Genomic DNA, 20,595 nt, shown 5'->3' with positions numbered 1-20,595 from the left:
TTTGGTTCCCATAGCACAAGCTTGGGTTTGCAGGGATAGCAAAGACTGGTTCAAAGCACCAGTTTCTGTTTGAGAGGTGGGGAGGACTTCCAGAAATGTTTGTGCCTTTCCTGTCTGGTTTAGACTCTGCCAAGCAACCTACTCTCTCTGTCCTTGGGTGGATGTCCTGTAGTTAGTGCATCTGTGTCTTCAGTGGGTTTGGGGTTTGTTTTGTTTTCCTTGAAATTGCAGTCTGGGGTCTGAAATAGGAGAGAATCTGTTTTCTTTGACACATCCTGTGCACTTCAGCTGTATATGCAGGATGATGAGGAAGAGCTGTGTTTCATTTAGCTGTCCAGTAATTGGGCCTAGCTGTTTTATCTGCTCAAATATCTGTTCACTTTTCAACTGTAATGATTCCTTTACAGAGCATTGATGAAGACACTTTCATTTCAAACCATTATGATAAAATTTGGTAGCAGAAGTTTCCTGATGAAGCTTGTATAAAAGCCAGACTGCAATTGCTAGATCACCAGTAAAGGGGTAGTAACATGCACTGGTTAGGAAATGAGACTGAAGAGGAAGTTCATCATGTAGATGATTAAGTTAGGTTGATGTAAAGAAGCTTCCAGAAAAAAATTACTTGACTACTTGTAGGGTAAGGAAAGGCTGGGTGCAGTAGAATTTTGTAACAACATAAGCCAGTGGACTGTGTGTACTCACAGGGGTAGTGCATGCCAGTAATGCATTATTATTATTTTCAAGCACTGCTCTTGGTTTAATGCTTTTAATTTCTGCTGGATTATGTGGATATAATTGTGGTGAAGATACAACAAAGCTGAAGGTGGATAGCATCTTTATGGCTGCTTTGTGAAAGGCTTTAAAGCAGTATTCTTGCCACCTGTGCTGGAAGCATCCCAGATTTAAGAGAATGAGCTTCATTGAATCCGGTAGTATTAGTCTGGGACAAAATGTTACTGTCTCATTTTGTCTTTCAGCAAGGAGAACAGCATCCATGTTGTTAAACCCAGTAGAAGACAAGAGTGAAAAATGCTCTCGGAGTGTAGATTCAACCACCTCTGCAGACTGCTAGGACAGACAAAGTTCAAGAGGTGGTATCAGAGACCACAGTCATAATGTAAACCAAGAGGAAGATTTCATGCCGCTGAAAGAATCTCTCCTTTTGTCGGTATGGGTTTCTAAGGTGTGTATGTTACAAGAAGTGGAAGCCAAAACTTCAGATTCCCTGTGTGCTTCTCAGCGTTGCAGCCTATCAGTAAGGAGGCATAAAGCCAAATTGTCATCGTTAGCTTCTGTTCTAGTCAAAAGGAACATTTCAGTGTGAAAGCCTCATTATCATCTTCCTCCTTCCCTCAGGTACTTGATTTATATTGCCTTTTGGAGGCGTTGGATGTCAGTAATCATAGGTTTAAGTGAGGGAACTCAGCCTGCTTCACTGTCAGGGTCATCTCCCAGCAGATGGTGCCATTGTGAAATGCAATTTATTCTGAGAAGCACACACTGAGCAATCCAGAGTTTGTGTAAATTGCATTTCTCTAATGTTCTTTGTAAATAGTCAAATCCAGGGGTAGAATTAGTGCTTTATTCTTTGACAGGGAGATGTAGAGAGACACTTCTAAAATAGAGACAAATGATTCAAACGTCTCACATTCAAGAGCAGACAATATACCTCCAAAATATTAGTAAAACAAACTCAGTTCATTCCCAGCTCCCCAGGGATTTGTCCAGGCTTGTGAAAACAGCAGCGTTTGTTACAGTGCTGTGAGTGTTCTGAAACAGGGAGTGATAATTAAGCAAAACAGTTCACAGTTGTAAGGAACCAAACCAATTAAACAATTGTAGGCATTTGGGGATTAGAAATCAGAGCTGCTTTTCTACCTGTGGTATAGTTACTGGAAAGCTTGTGTTGATTTCAGTGTAGATGGGCACAGTTCTCTGAATTTTTATGACTTGTAGAATAAAATACAGATTTAGATACATGTCTGTGGCAGTTAACAGCTTTTAACTTGTATGAATTCATTGATATTGTGGAAAGCCTCCCCTATCAGGGACAAGATTTAATGGCCCCAGAATGTTGTGTTAAGAGAAATGTTTTGTCAGTAAATCAGTGAGAGAGAACTTGAAGGCCACACATGTAGAGGCTTAATCTTCTCTGAAGAAAGTGAAACTGCCATTAGGAACTGGATGTTTGAGATGAAGTTTAGGGGCCCCAGAAGATTTGCAGGAATCAGTGTGTGCTCTGTGAGGAAGTCAAATGAGTCCTAAAGACTCGTGCTGCAGCATACGCTTTGCTGTCAAGCCAGCCAGCTGGAGAGCAAATGAAAACAAACAGCTGCAGTGTGGTGTGAACTCCTAACTTCCTCTCCTGTCATAAGGCACTGGTTGAAACCATTGGGTTTGCAGAGGGGAAATTTTGAAAATCTTAATCAGCATTTTGCCTTTAACTGGGAGGATTTCTTCTACCTGTGATTTTAGGCAAGGCTCTGTTCAAATTATGAGAGTTGATGTTTTTTAGGAAGTGCCAGATGGAAGCAAGGAGCAGAGGACCCAGCCAGCTGAACTAGAGATGGTGAATTCCTGAATGAGCACAGGTTGAATGTTTAAGGGTCCAGTTCATTGCGTAGCAGATTAAATGTCCTGATTCCTGTAGGTTTCAATAGGCCTTGTGTCAGCTTGTCATCACTGTTCTGTCTGCTTCAGAAGGTGTGTTGCATTTTTGAGGTCAATGTAGTAGAGACTGAAGAGGTACTTTAGATGGTGTATGTTAGAATAACTTTGTCTGAGCTTACTTATTTCAGAAAAAACATATCTTGAGAGAGAGCAGTGAGAGACTGTTAGGGAAGCAGGCAGTTGCATTACTGGCACAGGAGTTTCACAATTCAGCTCAATCTGATTCCCAGTGTAGCAATAGAGGGTGGTCTCAAGCCATTCTCTTGTGTTTTGAAATGCTTTTCTTCCAAACTTTCATGGTATTTTGGCTTGAATGGCTGCAGCTGAATGCAGTTATTGGATTTTGGTCAGTATCAGCCAGGTTTTCCTCTCCAGGGCCATGCTTAGGATTTGTCAGGAATATGATAGGCTGATTGGCCTGTGACATCCTATGGAACCTCCTTCACTTGGAAGTGACATATTGCAACAGCCTCAGGTGTTGGCACTGCTAAATCTTACTCATGACTTAGTTCACCCCCAGAACTGGTCTTTCTTCCTCAGTCTGAAACTAGCCTGCTTCTGAACCCAACTGTGCTGGCTCACTCTGAAGGATACTGCTCCACACTCACTTTCTCCTTGCCTCATTGTGGCTATGAGAAAAGGCTTTGTTGCCCGTGGGAAAGACTGCTGAGCTTTGTATGTCCTAATGAATTCTTCTATGGGGAAAGAGGGAAATATCTTTCCTTCCTTCCTGCCTTCCTGCTTTTTGTTATCAATAGCACAAGTTGATCTACCTTTGTTCTCCACCTGCCACATGGCCACCTCCTCTTTTCCTTTACCTGGTTCTGGAGACCTTTGTTGGTAACCAGCCAGCCCATCAGCCTTTTGTTGGTGGTGTGTTTCAAACAGAATGGATTGAGCAGAACAAACAGTACTGCCAGTTAGCCAGCTTGTTCCTTAGCCATGCATTGCCAGGACTATTGTGCCATTCTCTCTCTGCTCCTTCCCTGTGCTTAGCTGGATAGATGCTGGTTCCTATTGCTGATACATTGTTAAACCAAAGAGTGTTTCTCTCCTGTTTCCTTTTGCAAAAGGCCACTCTTATGAGTGTAGTACAGGCATGAAAAGTACACTGAGAGTTTTAAGAAGTTATTTGGGGGGGGAAGGACAATTTTCATTGACCCCAGGAGAGGGAAAAAATATTTGTTATAGCAAATGAAACTTCTGAGAACTTTTTGTTGCCTTACAGGCTTCTCTGGGTGTATTTAGTATTGTTTTAAGTAGCATTTTAACAAGCTTGGAAAATGTTGCTGGGGGAAAAGGAAAGCATTGACTCTGCCTGCAAAGGAAAGAAACTAAGGGATTAAAAGTTGGGCAGTCAGTTTTTAAGAGTATCTGAATCACTACTTAGGGAGTTTTGGGACACACAAGTGAAACACATTTTTTGAAGGATATTATTTCAACTCAATTATCAAGTCTATAGACTGATAGTGGATTGACTTAAATCTGACCTAAAAGAGGACTGGTAAGCTGGAAAAGGAATATACTAAATGACTGAAAGATGCTAACACTGCATTGCCAAAGGGATTTTTTTTTTCTGGTAAAATTAAATTGGTGCTTGAGTTGGTGCCACTTTCATAATGGGAGATTATTTAGGATTAAAATCTTATTAATGTAAAAAGAAAATGGTAGTAAAAAGTAAGAAAAGGCAAAGAGAATCCTAGAATCGGAGAATGGGACCTTCAAAGGTCAGGTGGTCCAACCCCCAGCAGTGAGCCGGGACATGTGCAACTAGATCAGATTACTCAGAGCCCCAGGCACCATAAATTGGAGTGGTTCTAGGGATTCCCCGGGGCATCTCCCATCTCTCTGGGCAATGTGGGCCACTGTCTCACCACCAAAAAGGAGAGAGAGGGACAGGACAGTGTCTCTGTAATCCTCTTGCTTTCCTCATTCTGCTGTTCTCTCCCATCTTCTTCCACTGTGAATATCAAGAAACTGAGTGGTAGTGAGACCTTGGATAATGACTGCATTTGACTTTTTTTCCTAGCTAGCCTTCTTCAGAACAGTTCCACCTAAATAAAGCTGATGCATATGGATTTACTTCTCTTTAGGCTTTTTACTTTCTTTAGGCTTCTCTCCATAATCAGAAGCCCCCCTCCATTGTGTTAAAGGGAGTTGAGTAATTCAAGTGTTCTGACTTTGCCATCAGTTCCTTTCTGTATCTCAGGCAGACTTTTATACCTATGGAAATTGAGGGCAAAGTGCTGAAGCAGAATGTTTTGCAGTTTTTCTTCCTCCTGTGATCACATTTCCTCAGTTTTCTCCGTTCAGTGTTTTGGATGCAGAATTAATCATCCTAGATTTCAGGCTGGCTGTCATATTCTCAGGCTACTTATACCAGTGCAGAAAATTAAACAGTGAAGGAGAGGTCAGCAGATACCTCAGGGATGCCTGAATTTGAACCATGTCAGGCTACCAGCAGATCTAACTCTTGTCCCCAGCCTTTTCTCTGTTCTAGATTGTGCCAGTGCTGCTTCAGATCTTTATGGAGAAATGAAACTCCATCTGGGCCTTGTGGGGTTGAAGTTTTATGACTCTGCATGTTTTGCACCATCCTGCCTACATCAAATAAAATCTTGTGCAGCTTCATGGTTTTGCCATATGATGAGAGGTTCAACTAGGCTGGAGTCTAACACAACAGGAGATGTTGTGCACCCCACAATGAAGCTATTCTTTGCCACAGCAAAGGTGGGAGATGTAGAAATGTAGATAAAGGGGAAAAAATGAGTACTTATGTACACGTGTGCTTGGAAAGAGTTTCCATGTCAGGATGAAGGGCAGTATTTGCTGAGGTCAAACAACGAAGGTAAGTTGTGTTCACAAATGGTTAATCGTGACTTAAAAATACCCGAATTGACAGGAACTGCAGGATAAATGTCATTGGAACTTCTTGTTTTTTTAATACACCTTAAGAAATTAAACAAAGCAAATGCATTTGGTGGCGCCCTCAGGAAAAGTCCAGTCACTTCCTGAACAGTAATCTGCCTGCGAGCAGCAGATAGATTCTCATTGTTTGCCATTTCCAGTTTCCAGTAATGGGAACGATTACTTGATCCAGCCAGTTGCTGTTGAAGATCTGGGAAAGCTTTACAGAATTTAATGGCAAAATTGTGTCTGCTTCCATAAAACAGCAGGAAAAGCCATACCCTGTTGTTGGTACCTGGAGGCATCACCTCTTGATGATGAATATTGTTTTCTTTTGGAATTAAGTGTCTGTTCTTTGGGAACGAGATGTATCTTGCTCTTCTGGTGATTTTCTTGCAGTGTAAGTGTGATAATGAAGTGCCTGGCTGGATATGTGCACCTCTGATTTGTCTGGGGGTCGTTGGGGCTTTTTACTGTTTGCCATTACTGTCTCTCACTCTGTAAGCTTTGAAAATAAGATTTATGTTCTTTATTGGTTTTGTTTTTTCTGGTTTTTTTTCAGGTTCAGAACTTTCTGCCCAGGAGAGAGGTAGGTAACGGTAGAGGCTTTTTTCCACACACAGATTTGACATAAGTAATTTAACTAATTCCTTGCTGGTTGGTGTGCATCCATAAAAGAGCTTATGGGGATTAGCCATACTATAGCCCAGTATGAAATTTGTCCATGTAAAAAAATGAAGTTATTACTTGGTAGTGTTTTTTGGCATACTGTTCCAAGGAGAGATATGCTGCTTGTACCCTGCAAAGTGTTTCAGTGAAATCTTTCCTAGAGCAATTTGCTTTACTGAGGGATACAAGAGAGGAAAATGGGGAGAAAATTTAATTCTCAGAGTTTGGGTTTGGTCATTAAAAAACCCTCTCATGGCCACGAAAAGGGAGGCAGGATGAAATGATAGAATATAATGAAGGGCACTTTGCTCGTCCTGCTCTGAGCAGAGGAGCAAACTGCTGTTGTGAAAGGAATGCCTTTACTTTTTACACTAGGATCTTGCTGACTCCCAGCACGTACATTCTGCATACTTCTTTTTTTTTTCCCCATCACTAGAGAGAAATATTTGCCTCTTGTTGTCAGGTAGTGTATTCACATGCAAAAAAACCCAACCAAAAACATTGTCAATTTTTGCATTGGTTTTGTGCCCCAAACTCTCTCCGGCAAGGACTTTATTTAGGAATAGCTGTTAGCTGAGGGCGCTTCTGCAGCTGCAGGGAAGCAATTTTCTAGCAGCAATTTCCAATACAAATCCTAACCAAAATGGGCATACCCAAAACCTGTGAGTCCTAAAGGAAGGGAAAATGAATGAACTCATAAATCTTTCTCTATCCTCATTCTTCTAGCCATGTGAATAAAAATGCTCATTATTCCAGGGCTCTTAATAATTGCAAAATGTGAAGCTCTGCATTATTTGTGTGAGTGCTATTAGAATTGTTACTTAAATGCTTATCAATCTTTAATTTCTTTTAGTAGAAATGTTATATACAATTTTTCAGGGATTAACATATCTAAATTATAAATTAATTGAAAGCTTTGCTTCTGCATATGGTTCTGTATTTGGATTATTTATGCTGTGATTGCTAAGGACCCTTGAGAGTGCGACTGCTGGTTGGGCAGGTAGATGTTTGCTTGCAGGTCTTGAACCCAAGTGTCTTATGTATGCTTTAGTTATCTTAAACTAGAGATTTAACATTATCTGTGAGTTAACATTATGGTGAACTACATGTTAAAAGTGGGATTTGATGAATGACAGGATCCTAATCTTACTTTAAGATAAAAAGAAACAAGGAGAACTCCAGGGATTTCTGCAAATCTGGGCTGAATTGGCTTGGGGTTTAATAGAAGTGCAAGCAGGGTTTTACTGCCATTTATCAATATAATCAGTATAAATATAAAATTTTATTCCCCTCCTGCTAGTTAAAGACAACAAACTGTATGGAAAACCGAGAAATAGCTGCAAACCTGCTCCAGTGTCCTCTGTGTTTTCTAGGGAAGTTGGCAGATCTGGCCATGGGCACAGCCAGATGAGTGGTACTCAGGCCCAGGTGGACGGTGTGTGCTGTGACAGTCTGTATCTGCCTCTAGTGTATCTGTGCAGTGGAAGGGAAAGCTGCTACCACTGAGGTCTGACTAGAAAAATTCCAACACCTGCTGCTAGGGTACAAGGAATAATTTTATTTGTGATTAAAAGATAGCAGCTTGAGAGAAGAAGCTTGAGGATTAAGTTGAACTAACTGAAAATAATGTAACTCTTTCTGGTTTATTTTCCCTTCTTCCTGTCAAGTTTTTACTTACAATAGAGTTGAAATCCAGGTTAAGCCCTCTGCCAAAGTGAAAAATGGAGCTCCTATGTCAATTGTCTGCCATGCTGATGTTAGCAAAGCTACTGATTTCCAGCTGAACCATAACTTTACAATATTTAAGAATGGCAAGCTGGTGTTCATGACTGTAACTGACAGAGAAGATGCACGCTATGATATACCTGCAGCCAGATCCTCCCATACTGGAGACTACAAATGTGCTGTGAAAGCAGGCTCAAAGGCAGAAGACAGTAAGTCCTTGCACGTTCAGGTGACAGGTGAGTGTGCCTTCAAACAGCACTCTTCTGAGACACAAAAAGAGAACAGCTTCCCAGGGACAGTGATACAGTCACTGCCAAATAGGAGATCTTGCCAAGTGTTCTTTCCCTGTATACACCACAGTATTTTATATGAGTTTAGTATAAAACATTAATCTCAAGGCATGGGAATGGCAGATCAGTGACAGTCAGGAATAAAATCCGTGCCATCTGTGCCACTAGCTGCTCTGTCCTGAGTCTTTCTCCCTTAGACTGGGGTAAAGCTTATATCTGTCAATCATAAACATGGGTGGTGGTGGTGGTGGTTATGTGGTGGTCACTTGAAAAGCTGCAGATAATGTATGGGGATTCTCACCTTGTGACAGCCCTTGCCAAAGCTGGCATCAACTGTGAACTTCTGCAGGCAGTGTCACATCAGCCTGGTTCTTTCTCATGAGAAGAGGGGCCACCTCCATCTATACTTTTTCTAGCTGTCTTTCCTTGACTGCAAGTGACATTTTTCCCCCTGGAAAAGCAACTAGGAAAGTATTTGTTAAGAATTTAATAGTTTCAGGGTTGTTTAGGGTCTGTAATTTTTCTTCCAGGTACAGAAGTTGGGATGGTGTTTAGTTTCTTTGCTTGCTTGTTTCTGAGTGGCAATAGGAAACGCTGAGGAGAAAGTGGTCTTACCTTCAAACAGCAAGTTTCATACTTCACACATTGCATCAGGCTCTATTACCCTCTCAGGGGATGTTTTATTCTTCTGAAGATGCCTTGGCACACACCCGCACATCAAAGGAACTGTCTTCAAAAGCTTGGTTCTTGCAAATTATTTTTATCTGCTGCCACAGTCATCAGAGACAGTGTTTATTTTAGGATTATGCAATGTTCTATGAATCTTTTTGTCTTCTGTTCTAAGGGATGACCAAGCCAATCCTGACTGCTGAGAAAGTAGAAGTTTTAGAGGGTGAAGTTGTGAAGTTACATTGTGAGCTGCCAGAAGAAGAACCTCCTTTATATTTCTTTTTCCAGAAGATAAAGATTAACTCAGAGCCTGAGGAAAAGACCATATTTGAAGCATACAGAAATTTTTCTGTGATGGATTTTTTTGTTGAAGAGGGAGATAATGTTTTACAGTTTTATTGCTCTTGTGGGAGATTTGTATCCGACGCGTTGGAAAGATCACAGCAGAGCAACAAAATAGTTGTTACAGTCAGGGGTAAGCTATTTCACTTCTTTTAACATTTCTTTGCCCACTATAGTTAAAAAGTTGCATCATGAATATATTCTCTTGCAGAACCATTCATAAAGCCTACTCTGAGTGTCAGACCCTCAAGTAATATTACAGAAGGAGACAGAGTACAGTTTGAATGCTCAACAGTGGTAGCCCGGATGCGGGACATTGAAATCATCCTCCAGAAAAACAGAACAATACTGAAGGGGGTACGAGATGAGAAAGTGCTGAAATACTCTACAGTAGCTACTCTAGAGGACAGTGGTGAATACCTGTGTAAGGTGGAGCAAGAGAGAGCATCTAAAACCACCAAACTGAATGTTGTTGTGTCAGGTAACACTTCTGTTCATCTTCGATTTCACGCAGTGTGTTAATATTTAAGTTGGGTAGAACTCTGGTTCTGAGCCTAACCTCTGATGCAAGTGTAAATTCCGCCTAAGTTAAAGGCTGTTTAGATTAGATCTGGGGGGCTCTGATCTTCACATGCCATTACTTTTGAACTAAAATGATACTGTCAAATAACACACAGGAGAAGTGGTTTCAAGTGATTGCTGCATTTCTCTTTTCCCTGAAAAGATGATTTTATTAGAATAACATCATTATTTCCCCCCCCACCCCACCCCTGATTGTCAGCTTTCAGCGTGTCCTTCATTCTGGATACTTTGAGCTAGGCAGTCCTATTCTTTTAGGCTTAATTTGAATGATTTTTTTTTCTCTTTTTATATTGCAGAGTTGTTCCCCAAGCCAGTATTAGCTGCTTCTATGAAGAACCTAGATGAAAACAGAGAACTGACCCTCAGCTGCAGCATTAATAGCTTTCACAGAGCTAACTTCTCGGTGTTCCGGAAAGATTCCAGTGGAGACATCTGGCTGAAAAATTCTAGAAACTTAACAATGAGAGTTAGTGTGAATGATACTGGATTCTATTTCTGTAAGGCTGAAGTAAAAGGAATAGTCAAGCAGAGCAAACCTGTAGGGATAAATGTTTTTGGTGAGTTATACAAAGGCTTATTAGAACCCAATGGTGGGGAGAGAAAATCCAGACTGTAAGCTTGCAAAAAGCACATCAGATACAGGATCAGCCTCCAGTCCAGCAGCTAGCAGAGTGTCTGTTAGTTCTTGCAGTGTTAGTGTCTATGAGATGTGCTTGTCATCTTTAGCTGTAGGGAACTTGTCCTGCTGTGATCTAATCGAGTCAGAGGTTTCCAGGGCTAGCCCTAGGAGGAGTGAGTCAGTGTTTTCCTTCTGTTCCCTCTGCTCTGCAAGGTGCCAAATAAACTCCTTTGTTACCATTTGCAGGAGCTGGGAGTGTTCTGCAAACCTTTCTCTCACCAGCTTGATTAGAAACTCTGTCAGTGTCTGCCTTCAAACCCTCTCCCTGACCCTCCAGGCAGAAAGCCATGAGAGCCAGAGGTCATCCGGGTAGCTCTGCTCCAGAAAAGCCAAATTTTCTGCTATAAATACAACCCCCTCACCAGCAGACTAATTATAAGCACTCTAGTTTCCTTCCCTCATGGAATAAGCACAGTCAGTTCTTGAATATGCAAAGGGGGATTAACTGCTGCAGAAACAGAGATCCCTGACTGGGTGCTGCAGAATCCATCTCAGGTCATACATGCAATGGTACTTGCATGAATTTTTGCTTTACAGACTTTTTCCTTGCATCAGTTTGGGTTTTCTGGAGTTTGGGTCATCCACAGCTGTGTCACTGATCCTTTGTTCTCCTTTGCATTCTCCTCCTGTGCTGTTTTAATTGGTCACATATGGTTTATTATTTATACTTTTGTTTTGTTCAAGTCACCCTCTGCTTCCATCCTGTCAATGAGGAAGAGCTTCCGAATACAGCCTGTGTGTGCCAGCGACCTAAATGTTGTGTATTTATCTGCTTTCTACTAAATCATATTCTGTCTTTCAGCCTTATGCAGTGTAATTTGCAATGCTTTGTTCTTTTCTCCCCCTTTCAGCTCCAGTCTCCAAGCCAACTCTTTCTGTTGTCACTGGTTTACCCGAGGTGGTGCTGGGGAAGACTCTGCAGTTGATCTGTCGCTCAGCCATGGGAACACCACCAATAACATTCACATTCTACAAAGGAAACAAAGTCAAGGAAATAGTAGTTAATGACACATATGCTACTTTCTGGGATGAAAACGTTAGGCAAGATGACAAAAGAGGGTACAAATGTGAAGCTAAAAACAATCACAGCAGCGGCACGAAAACCAGCAATATTCTGAATGTCACAGTAATAGGTAAGTCTGTGTACCTCTTTGTGTCATAGTCTGGGGGTTAGAACTCTAGCAGCCAGTGATGGACTAAACAAAGTGGATATCAAATGTTTATAATATTTTTTTTTTACTCACCTGAATTAAAAATAGTTCAGAGGTCTGTACCACAGAGTATTTGTCACTAAAGTGAAAGCCTTGGTAGGAATTCCACCAAAGTTAACTATCACAGAATGGTTTAGGTTGGAAGGGACCTCAAATCTCAGCCAGCTCTAACCTCCTGCCATAGGCAGGGACACCTCCCACTAGAACAGGTCTCTCAGAGCCTCATCGAACCTGGCCTTGAACACCTCCAGGGAGGGAGTAGCCACAACCTCCCTGGGCAACCTGTGCCAGTATCTCCTCACTGCAAAGAACCCTTTCCTAACATCTAGTTTCAATCTCCCCTCTTCCAGTTCAAACCCATTCCTCCTCATCCTGCTATTACATGACTTTGTCAGTAGTCCCTCCATAGCCTTCCTGTAGCCCCCTTCAGATACTGGGAGGCCACTCTAAGGTCTCCTTAAAGCCTTCTCTTCTGCAGGCTGAAGAGCCCCAACTCTTGTAGCCTGTAGCTACTACAGGTGGGGTCTGAGGAGAGCAGAGTAAAGGAGCAGAATCCCCTCCATTGCCCTGCTGGTCATACTGCTTTTGCTGCAGCCCAGCACACTGTGGGCTGTAAACTATAAATGAGTTAACTGTGATATTAAAATCATATCTGGTCTGAAATCTTGTGGAGGCTGTTTTGTTAAATAATTATTAAGTTTTATTAAAATAATCGATTTAAAAGGTCAGGACCAGATGTGGGATTTTTTCATGTTTGATTTTTGAAAGACTGGGTTAAATTTCTAGATAATGATGTTGGAGTTTGTGATTTTACTCACTAAGATAGTTGAGCTAGATAGTTTCCTGCTTAAAGAGGTAAATCTGCATTTTTAATATTAAATCCCTCTGAGAACCTCTTGTAAGTTGCAGTTTCCAGAAGCACTGAACACACACACGCAGCACCAGTAGCTGCAATTGCTAAGTAGCTCTGAAAGTCAATCTGTTATTATGCCTTATTAGCAATTAGAAGTTCCTGTACACGAGCAAGGTCTCTGATCCACAAATATGTGTGAAATAGAACAGGAATGTTCTTCTGCCCATGGGGGAAGTTGGTAGTTGCGGCTTTAAAATGATGAGTTGAAAGTCCACAGAAGAAAGTGTGATGTTTGATATGTGCTGGGAGTCTTGGCAGTCCTCCAGGGAGGGGAATGTAAGTGGGAAAGCTGTGATTTGCAAGTGTGCTGTTGGCAGCTATGGAGAGCCACTGAAGGCCAGTGTCAGAGCTGATCAATCTCCAAGGCATTTCCTGTCACTACATGTGTGTGGGAATGTCTTGTCTTGGTAGGACTTGTTAAGCAGTGTGTTGTGCTCCTGTAGATTTGTTTGGCACACTCAGAGCAGATGGTAGTGAGATTTCATGTCACAGTTGCTGGTTCAGATCTTACTGATTCAAAGGTTTGTCTGAAGAAGGTCTTAAATCTGCATCCTGCTTCCTATCTAATACAAACAGACCTTTCACAACTCTTCCTATCAGGTCTGGTTTTCTCCTGCTTCCGTCTAGCATTGCTTAATGACTCCTCCTTCACATCTGCCTTGTGTTGTCCCTCACCCTGCCCCAAACACATTTGTAGACTTTCCAGACAAATTTTGTTTCATGATTTTTAGCAAAGCAGATGCTTCACATTCCAAACATGTTGCGAAGCTGCTAATACTTTAAATAACTTGCATCACAGAATGAGAGTCCGTTTTTCCCTCATGTATAAGTCTGATGCTCACCTGCTCCTGCCCTTCATGTGCTAACACACTCACTTTGTAAACCAGCAAACTTAAAAACTGCATTTTGGCTGTGCACATTCTTACAGCTCCTTCAAACGCAGACTACCTTCTCTCACTGGTTGCTATATTCCGAACAAGGGGACACAGTCTCAAGTTATGCCGGGGAAGTATAGGCTGGATGTTAGGAGGAAGTTCTTCACAGAGAGAGTGATTGGCATTGGTATGGGCTGCCCAGGGAGGTGGTGGAGTCACCATCCCTAGGGGTGTTCAAGAAAAGACTGGCTGGGGCACTTGGTGCCATGGTCTAGTTGACTGGATAGGGCTGGGTGCTAGGTTGGACTGGATGATCTTGGAGGTCTCTTCCTCCCTGGGCAGCCCATTCCAATGCCAGTCTCTCTCTCTGGGAAGACCTTCTTCCTAACATCCTGCCTAGACCTCCCTCAGCACAACTTGAGACTGTGTCCCCTTGTTCTGTTGCTGGTTGCTTGGGAGAAGAGACCCTATAGAACTATGAAAGTGTAGCTGCGTAGATTGAACTGAACCAGGAAAGTGTAGCTGCATAGATTGAACTGATCCAGGAAAGTGTAGCTGCATAGATTGACCTGTAATTATTTACAGTATTGTTTCTGAAAAATACCTAACTTGGAGTTGGGAGTTTTAAGAGAAGAGGCTGACTGACCTCAGTAGAAGCAGATAGTTTCTTTTTGCATCTGCTTTGTTCCTTTTAAGTGCCCTCTCTATTTCTGGGCATATAAAAATATTTACTAGCGGATGCTGTCTGGCAGAGACTGTTCAGTGCAGTCACTGTTTAACTGAACATTAAACAAAGATTTCTTCAATACATTTTGTCATCAAAGTTATTTCCCATGGTGCTAATGTTGGTTTTCTTTGTCTCTTCCTCTGTAGTACCAATCAGAAATGCCAGCCTGGGCAGTATTCCGTATGGAGAAGTGGAAGATGGCAGCGAGACTGCTTTTCTCTGCTCTGTGAAAGAAGGCTCTTGGCCAATCCACTTCAGGATTTATAGAAAAACTGATCGTGAAGTTCTTCTGTTTGAGAAGAGTGAGAATGCAGACAGGGTCATGTGGCGCAAGGAGGCGATGAGCAGGCAGGACACGGGCATGTATTACTGCATGGCTTCCAATCGAGCCAACGTGGATGTGAGGAGCCAGCCCATAACCATCAGTGGTAAGCTAATGTCTGTGATAAGCTGCATGCTATGTCATCATGGCAGGGGGGGTCATGTTTTCTGGGGTGTTACTGAGTGTAACTCCCTTGGGTTTGTTCCACCATTGTCAGAAGTTCAATGGAGAGCTCTGTTTATAAGCAGAGATTGTCTGACAGACACAGAAAAATGTAGGGGATGCTCAAAGAGCCACAGGAGCCAGAAGCCAGCTAAAGGCAACTCATTGGCTGGAGAGCAGCCCTGAGGAGAGGGACTTGGCTGTGCTGGTGAACGAGAAGCTCAACATGAGCAGTGTGCACTTGCAGCCTGGAAAGCCAAGCAGAGCCTGGGCTGCAGCAGGAGAAGTGTGGCCAGCAGGGCCAGGGAGGTGATTCTCCCCCTCTGCTCTGGTCTGGTGAGACCCCACCTGGAGTACTGTATCCAGTTCTGGAGCCCCCATTACGAAAAGGATGTGGAGATGCTGGAGTGTGTTCAGATAAGGACCACTGGGATGATCAGAGGGCTGGAGCACCTCTCCTGTGAGGACAGACTGAAAGAGTTGGAACTGTTCAGTCTAGACAAGTGGAGGCTCCCAGGTGACCTTCCTGTGGCCTTTCAGAATCTGAAGAGGGCCTACAAAAAAGCTGGGGAAGGACTTTTCAGGATACCAGGAAGTGACAGGACTGGGGGGAATGGAGTGAAGCTGGAGATGGGTAGGTTCACGCTGGATGTGAAGAGGAAATTGTTGAGCATGAGAGTGGTGAGAGGCTGGAATAGGCTGCCCAGGGAGGTGGTTGAGGCCCCATGGCTGGAGGTGTTTAAGGCCAGGCTGGATGGGGCTCTGGCCAGCCTGATTTAGGGTAGGGTGTCCCTGCCCATGGCAGGGGTGTTGGAACTGGATGATCCTTGTGGTCCCTTCCAACCCTGACTGATTCTATGATTCAGTGTTGTACTGAGGTTTCCATCACTAGAGGGCTTTGCATGCAAGTCTCATTAAAGCTCTTTCCAGTGTGTAAGAAGGCCAATTTGGAGCAAAATGAAAAGTCAGGAGATGGTGTCTTGGCACTGTACCTTCTCTCTGAAACATATCCTGCTTCTTTCCAGTCATCTTAGCATCGTGGCAGAAAGGCATCATCGCCGCCTTTGTCCTCCTCCCCCTGGCTGGAGCAGCAGCACTCGCTCTCTGGTGGTTCTTGTGCAAGAAGAAAAAGGGTAACGACTCCTTCCCTCCCCTTTGTGTGGAGACAAATGTATTACAGATAAACTTGCTTGTGGGTTTGAGGCTTCAGAAGATGACAAAATACAGTTTAAAAACACCCAAAAATCTACTTGAAAATGCTAAGTGTCTCAGACTGAGCCACAGGTGTGCTCAAGCTTGCAAAGTGTGTTGGGCATGTAATTAATGGTGCTGGGCAGGCACTAGTGAAGCAAAGGTGGTGGGGATAGGCCAGAACTGCACTCATCTGATGCAGTCCTAGGTCTGGGAAGTAGATGAAATGCAGAGGCAGAGAGGACCTCAGGAGGTTTTTGATGCCTATAGAGCTGTGATAGTTTGATTTGAGGTCCCAGCTCAGGTGTAGCTGAAGTGCTTCTCTAGCACTCATGAAACAGATTTGAGATTGCTAGGGTTGGACTTTGTTTTCCCATGCTGTAATCCAGTTTCACTTGAGGATTTGTGTTCTATCATTAAGATATTCTTTCAGCTCTTGTTCTTTCAGAAGACAAGTACCCCTGGTTTATCCAGTAATATGCAGTACATTGCAAAATACTGGACAAAGTTTGGAGTGTCTGGATTCCCAGACTGCTTAAATTGGCCAGGCTAAAGCCTAGGATTGGGGACCTTAGGTTCTCTACAAAAGAGACACTTAAGGAACCTGGGTATTAAACAGGAGGTAAACCACAAGGTAATTAATTTTGTGGTAGCCAAGATAAATTATTCAGACTTGGGTAGATAATCACTACATTTTGGTTTAATTTTTATTTCTTCTAAAGTCTTTTACTTGTGCAGTCTACTAATAGATGATTTTCTTTTTCTCTGTCAAGCTAAAGGACCATCTCTGGAGATGTCTGGGTAAGTTAATTTGCTTTATAGTCATGGTGGAGTATTTCTGTTTAAAGGACTGTAGAGGCCTTCCGTATAAGTTACTGTGGCACACACCTGCAGACAATAGATGGTTGTGCTTCATGTCCCACCTGCTAACACAACAACAGGATGAGGAAATACTCTAAAAACAGAAACAAGAGGGGGGAAAAAAAAGTGGGGGGAAAAGGCCAGCTAAGAAAAAAATATTAGGCCTGCATTTGAATGCATTTGGATATAGAATTTAAAATACAAGTTCTTAAAGGAGAGTAATGCAAGAGAGAACATTTTTTGCCTTGAAGTTTGTTCATGTTCTTTTTTTAAGACAAAGCAAAATTTTCATTAGCTTCAGTAGTTGAGAATGTGGCAGTCAGCACAGACAGTGACTGACCTTTGCATCTTACCATGTTGCTTTTATTGACCGATGTCAACTTTTATTGGTTTGCTTTCAAGCTCTGCCTTGGGTACCAACTTGGCAAGTGAAAAACTGACAAGACAGCACAATGATGGAGACTACTATTCAGGTAGGATATTTCATTGTAAGACTATTGATGAATTGTCTTAATTAAACATTTATTTAAACTTTTAAACCTGCATGGATGTTGTTTAGAGCACCTTGTATATAGCTATAGCTGTGTAACAAAGTTAAACCTGGAGTGTTTTTTAGCTGATATTTCAGAGCCATGTCTGGTTTCTTTCATTTGTTATATAAATATCTTAAGTATGAATCTAAAAGTAGAATTTTCTCTGTAATGCCAAGAGGAGTTGGAGCTATGTAACTCATTTGTTTGGCTATGCTAAATGTTTTTTTAGCTCAACTTTTGCTTTAATATTTCAGGATCAGGTTACATTGAAGATAATGAAAATCACATGAAATCAACAGATGAGAGTAAAGGTAATTTCAAACTTAACTGATAACTTTTAACACTATTTCCTGATTGAAAGCTGTGTTGATTTCTAGTGGTGAAATCAATCAGGATGTGATAAGTCCAGTTCTCTTTTATAGCAGGGTGACTCTTTGCTTTGCTAAGCTTAGTTCTTAATCCTTCTGTGCAATATGGCAGAGCCCATTATGCATTATGAAGGGTAGCTGTGCTGGATTCCAGAACATCTAATGAAAGCTGGTATAAAAGTACAACTTGGACTCAAAATGTTATGTTTTATGTTCTGCAAATATTCAGGATTTTTAAAAGCACATATTCTCTACAGACTTCTGCTTCTCCTTCTCTGTCCTTTCCTCCTTTCTGCAGATCTTGAAATATTTAAGCATTAAACCTAAAAATAATCTGCTGTACAATCTGTCTGAAATAACCTGCCCAATACCTTGGGACATCAACTGGGCTCTAATATATATTCTTTAAAACATGTCACCAAGTGCTGCAGCATCCAACACAGTTTTCCTACAGCCTGCTGTTTCAAAGATACTTGGTCAAAGAACAGTACTTATATGTGTGGCTACTGCCATCTGAAATTATGCTTTGGCCCATCTATTTTGGTTTATATGAATGTGAAAGCATTCTCATGGGTTAGACACAACTTCTGATGGCTGACAATGCTTTCTGACTTGGTTGTCAGTTGGACCACAAGTTGCAAGATGGCTGGGAAAGCACCTGGTGTAACTGAAAATACTGCAGAGCATGAAACTAAACTCCTGCATGCAACATAGGTGACAGAACATTCTAATTGTTAATTCTTTGCTGCAATTCTGAGTGTGCAGGGCAGCACTGTACCACAGAAGCAAGAGAAAGGTGCTGCACTAAGTTAATTTCACAGGGAAACTTGGAAAAAAACTTTGACAGCTCGAGCTTAGTGACTCTTGTTTTTCTGTTGTATCCCACCTGTTTCAGATGAAATGTGCTCAGCTTTCATACTCTGCATCTGTGCCAGAAGTAAATGAGTTCAATCCCTACCTACTATAGACAGGGCAGCTTCATCAAAACCAACTAGGCTGCTGCAGGTCTCTCAGCCAGATGTGCAAAACAAGTCTATTCTTCACATACTCTAAAAATAACATTTCCTAGTCTGCATTTGTGTGGCAGTAGCTTTTACTTCAGCAAGCAAATGAAGGAGCTTTTATTAAGTGTGTGGAAGTTATTCCTTTGTGGCCTGAATAAGTCAGATTAGAACTAGAGAGACTTTCTCATGCAGCGCATAGGAGCATAAGGCTGTGGTGATCATTAGAGTCACTGCTGTTGCAGGAAGCAAGTCATTTAGAAGTTGATATCAACTAATGAGCCTATCAACTAATAAACACTGTTTGATTTTTTTTTCAGCTTATTTTTTTTCCTCTCTCATTAATGCTGTTGGAAGGCAGCTTGAAAACTTTGCCATTCTAGTCATTAGACCTTTCTCTAATTTCTGTCCTGAAAAAGCCACAAGCAGTTCTGCAAGACTGGTTGACTATTGTGGGTCCTTCCAGTTATTTACAAAAATCTAGCAGAAAGGTATTTCCACTTTAAGGAAGACAGAGCAGAAAGGAAAAGCTGTTTCTTGTGTCTGTTGCATCCACGTAGCCAGTGCTCGTCAGCCAATAGTCTTACTAAATCAGATGTCTGCTTTACTGAATTAGTAAATTCAGGCTTTCTGTGGGCACTGTGGCAGAGAGGCCTTATGAAGAGGAAGATGGATTGCCATGCTGAAGTTGCTTATTGGCAAAGAGGTGATGTGAGAGGCCCTGAATGACTTAGTAGGCTTTAAATGTGAGGGCAGTGGAGAATGGGAAGCGTCCTTGCCATAGCAGTCACAGACAAGGAGGATAATGTAATGTCAGGGAGAGAGTTAGAAGAAAGGAGAGCTGGAGCAGGAATATGGGAAAATCCCAGATAATTCCTCCATCTGTGTGGTGCCACTTTTGAAGGTGTTAAAGGGAAAGTAGCATTTAGGTGTGCCCCACAGTTTCAGAAGTTGGGCTTGAATTGTTCTACTGCCTCTCACGTTGAGAGGACCCTTAGGAATCTTACAACTCTTAGCAGAGTAACTCACATCTGCCATAAATGGGGCCTGATCCTGCACCTGTCAGTGAGGCCTTGTCCATTAATTTCAGTGGCAGCAGGATCAGGCCCACAGCTCAGATGAAGCTTGCACTCCTACAAAGAAACATCTTCTTGATATTTTTGGGGCAGGACCTGACCTTGAGAGCGCTGAAGTGGAGTACACTGAAGTCGAAGTATCAACACTTGACCCTCACAGAGGTAATAAACTGTCTGGCTTCGATGGTTACGGTTTGGGAGCACCTCTGGGCATGTTGCTGCTCCCTGACGCTGCTCTCATATTGGCACCTGTGAACGTAGGAGCAGGTTGTGCTTTCTGGGCGTGACAGTTTCGTGCCAGTAACTCTCCTTAACTTGGATGATGCTGTGACTACCGCGCTGTTGCTCATTGCAGCCTTTCTTCCCCTGGGATCCTCTCATGTACTTGCCTGTCCCATCCACATGAGGTCTGTACGGAGCAGGGCTCCTGACTGAAGCTGAGGCTCTGAGCAGGAGGCAGTCAGCTGTGAATCTTCAAGTTACAGAGTCCAAATCTCTGAGAGCCATTTGAGCTTAGCCACAGGGAAGGGTAATGCAGAGAACAGAAGGCAGTGGAGTTTCCTCCTTTAGAAAGGAACCTGTTGAAGGGTCAAAACTGTAATTCTCCAGTGACAGAAAAGGAAGAGAGACCATCATTGGCTTATTCTCTCAGTTTGGAGAGGCCTGGAGATCATCCTGGGTTTTGTGGCACATTAAACAGAGAAATGAAAATACTGATGCCCAGGTAACTTTGGGCTTCTACCTACAGTTCTGTGGTAACAGTACCCAGACCTCATGGCATGAGACAAGGTATATCTCTCTGCAGCTGTGAAGGAGAAACAT

The 20,595-nt window shown here is 42.4% G+C and overlaps 1 protein-coding gene across 8 annotated transcripts in view; it reads left to right on the top strand.

Annotated features, from left to right (window-relative positions):
• The first annotated feature begins 5,474 nt into the window (after positions 1–5,474).
• The window catches only part of PECAM1 (platelet and endothelial cell adhesion molecule 1), a 29,338-nt gene continuing 14,217 nt past the window's right edge, over positions 5,475–20,595 (top strand). For all 8 annotated transcript variants that reach the window (XM_064150574.1, XM_064150573.1, XM_064150571.1 and 5 more), the window contains exons 1-13: positions 5,475–5,977; positions 6,140–6,166; positions 7,914–8,207; positions 9,106–9,405; positions 9,484–9,753; positions 10,151–10,411; positions 11,385–11,666; positions 14,406–14,687; positions 15,769–15,876; positions 16,708–16,735; positions 17,198–17,268; positions 17,583–17,639; positions 19,867–19,935. In XM_064150574.1, the coding sequence (XP_064006644.1) occupies positions 5,944–5,977; positions 6,140–6,166; positions 7,914–8,207; positions 9,106–9,405; positions 9,484–9,753; positions 10,151–10,411; positions 11,385–11,666; positions 14,406–14,687; positions 15,769–15,876; positions 16,708–16,735; positions 17,198–17,268; positions 17,583–17,639; positions 19,867–19,935 (2,083 nt within the window). In that variant the 5' untranslated portion in view covers positions 5,475–5,943. The remainder of the gene's footprint in view (positions 5,978–6,139; positions 6,167–7,913; positions 8,208–9,105; positions 9,406–9,483; positions 9,754–10,150; positions 10,412–11,384; positions 11,667–14,405; positions 14,688–15,768; positions 15,877–16,707; positions 16,736–17,197; positions 17,269–17,582; positions 17,640–19,866; positions 19,936–20,595) is intronic.

This window comes from Pogoniulus pusillus, chromosome 11 (assembly GCF_015220805.1).
Source record: "Pogoniulus pusillus isolate bPogPus1 chromosome 11, bPogPus1.pri, whole genome shotgun sequence".
NCBI lineage: Eukaryota > Metazoa > Chordata > Aves > Piciformes > Lybiidae > Pogoniulus > Pogoniulus pusillus.
Note: the sequence above shows the minus strand (reverse complement) of the source record. Positions and strands in the feature narration are given on the sequence as shown.